The following is a 2,623-nucleotide window of genomic DNA, read 5'->3' as shown; positions in this document are numbered from 1 at the left end:
CTCGCCTGGCTCGGCGGTGGGGCTCGGCTCGCCCTGGCCAGGCCAGAGTTCTAGCTCCGAGGCCTGGGCCACTTCGGGCTCAGAGGATGAGGCGCTGGGTGTGCGGCCTCGGCGGCCCCGCAGGAGGCATCGGCTCTACTCGCATCTCTTGGCCGAGGAGAAGCTCCTGCGATGACGCAGCTTCTTGGCCGCAATGGCGGGGAGGAGGCCTGCGACGTGGGATGGCCGCCTGAGGCGCGCGCTCCCAGTGGCTGGTGGGGCCGTTTGTGATGGGTGAGAGGCGCGAGCCGAGGGAGCCGACGGGGCCGATGGAGCCGAGGGGAGGAGGCCGTGATACACTCACTCATCTTACACTGACTCACTCACACATCATACACCCACTCACACTACCACTGACTCACTCACACATCATACACTGGGAGTATCATGCTGCCAGCTCTGGCTGCAAGTTTGGTCGTACATGTTATACAGTATATTGTTTATTTTTACATTTAAATAACAGTTCCTATGATTACTGTTGTTACATTGTTTTATAGCGTTATTTTGGTGATTTCGAAAACATGGGTAATCTAAATTGTCTTATAGTTATTGTTTGACTTGCATCGCACTGGGATTTTTGCACAGCGTTTTTTTAAAGATTTGCTGGTTTTTCCAGGATGTTTCTGTTGCGCGTCGTTGCTTTGAGAGTTCATATTTTGTTTGTTGCGGTTGCACCCGACTTAAGAGCCGCATGGCTCACAGGGCTACACCTAATAAATGAAACTTGAAAAAACAACAACAGTACCAGACCACACCAAGACAACAAAAACAGTCCCTGACCACACCAAGACAACATCACACAGCAGTAGTAGTCCCTCAATGCATGGAACATGAAACTGTGGAAATTACGCGGGTAAGGATCAAAGAGTCACAAATCACATTTTGCAAATGCGGTTGTATCCTGCACCAATGTTCCACTTCAGGATAATATTTTTTTCGAAGGAAGATTTAGCGACGTTTAGGGGTAGGGAACGAGGTCGAACTGAGAAACCCTCGGTAGTCATGGAGATGGTCCCGGATTCTTCTACTGACCCACTGACTGCAGAGGGACATTTGGGTCTTGAACGGAGTTGAGATGTCCGCATTTGGCTTGGACGATCTTAAGGACGATGGAGGAGATGGCGCCACCATACGTCATCAGGCGCACTCCATAGAGCTGTGGAACAAAAGGGCCGAGTTCACAAACCGCAAATTCTGCACCTCCCTCGTTGTGCCCAGACAGCGCGGAGAGACACACAGACACAGGTGATGCGCACAGACACACACAGACGATGCACACAGAAACAGGTGATGCACACAGACACAGGTGATGCACACAGACGCAGGTGATGCACACAGACACAGGTGATGCACAGACACAGGTGATGTAGACACAGACACAGGTAATGCACACAGAAACAGGTGATGCACACAGACACAGGTGATGTAGACACACAGACACACAAACACAGGTGATGCACACAGACAGGTGATGCACACAGAAACAGGTGATGCACACAGACACAGGTGATGCACACAGACACAGGTGATGTAGACACACAGACACAGGTGATACACAGACACAGGTGATGTAGACACACAGACACACAGACACAGGTGATACACAGACACAGGTGATGTAGACACACAGACACACAGACACAGGTGATACACAGACACTGCAGGGATATCTCAGTTGGAGGAGCGGGAGGGGGGAAGTTGTTTTTTCGGAACGGAGGCGGTGTGTGGGGATCACCGTACCTGAGAGTCCGAGATGCACTTCTCGTATAGCACCACGTTGTTCGTTGCGTTTCTCCCCACGAGGCACGGCGAGTCGCTGGGGTAGCCACCTTGGATGCAGCACAACGCCTCCGAGTTGAGCAGCGCCATGGACAGCCACGCCACGGAGGCCACGAACGTGAGCGCGAAGTTGCGCGCGAGACGCATACACTTGCCGTGGCCACAGCAATCTATGAGCGCCTCGTAGGTGAGGGTGAGGAGGGACACGACCAAGATGACAATGGGACCCAGGAGCGTGAGCAAGCCAAACTCCTTGCCAAAGCTGCAGGGGCATTCAGTGATTTCGTTGAAGACTTCTTGAAGTCCGGTCATGAGCAGAGCGGCAAAGCCGTTGCTCAGAGGGATGCTCTTCACGATATCCTCCCAAAATGTGCCCAGGTGCTGACCCATGCCGGGCCGACTCTGTTCTGCCATGGTGGTGGTGGTGATCGTGACGATGCTGATGTTACTATCGATGCTGCTGATGCTGCTGATGGCGAGTCACCAAGAGGGGTTGCGATGGAACATTTCCCGTTGGCGCGGGCTCTTAAATGACAGCCGGCATCATTCGTGGTGGTTGGGACGCCCACTCCCCCCCGTCGGATTTTCTAGTTCCTCTTCTGAGGTTACGTGGGGAATGCAAGCGTAGCGGCGGGGCGTCAACTGCTGTCCCCTTGAACGGGGTCACCGCTCTCGCATGCGGTGGCCCCGTACAACCACAGCCTGCGGCGGCCCCCAACAGGCTGGTCAAGTAAATCCTTACGATCCACTCGCACAGCGTGCGGTGGGGCAGTGGATTTAAGCACCAAAAAAGCTACAGTACTCA

The 2,623-nt window shown here is 53.6% G+C and overlaps 1 protein-coding gene across 1 annotated transcript; it reads right to left on the bottom strand.

The window, feature by feature from the left end:
* Nucleotides 1-461: 461 nt before the first annotated feature.
* On the bottom strand, nt 462-2,395 carry LOC144735433 (uncharacterized). The gene is made up of 2 exons (XM_078617837.1): nt 1,780-2,395; nt 462-1,195 (listed from the first exon to the last, which is right to left on the bottom strand). Exons 1-2 carry the CDS (start codon nt 2,230-2,232, stop codon nt 1,064-1,066), a joined length of 585 nt encoding a protein of 194 aa, XP_078473963.1. The 5' UTR covers nt 2,233-2,395; the 3' UTR covers nt 462-1,063.
* Between the last annotated feature and the right edge of the window lie 228 nt (nt 2,396-2,623).

This window comes from Lampetra planeri, chromosome 55, assembly GCF_965212315.1.
Source record: "Lampetra planeri chromosome 55, kcLamPlan1.2.h2, whole genome shotgun sequence".
NCBI classification, from domain to species: Eukaryota; Metazoa; Chordata; class Hyperoartia; order Petromyzontiformes; family Petromyzontidae; genus Lampetra; species Lampetra planeri.
Note: the sequence above shows the minus strand (reverse complement) of the source record. Positions and strands in the feature narration are given on the sequence as shown.

What these genes read in the sequence shown, in the direction of transcription:
- LOC144735433 (XM_078617837.1), bottom strand. Translation starts at nt 2,232, where the DNA reads ATGGCAGAACAGAGTCGGCCCGGCATGGGTCAGCACCTGGGCACATTT. An exon ending in AGTGCATCTCGGACTCTCAG is followed by an intron (nt 1,196 to 1,779) that starts GTACGGTGATCC and finishes TTTGTTCCACAG; the next exon opens with CTCTATGGAGTGCGCCTGAT.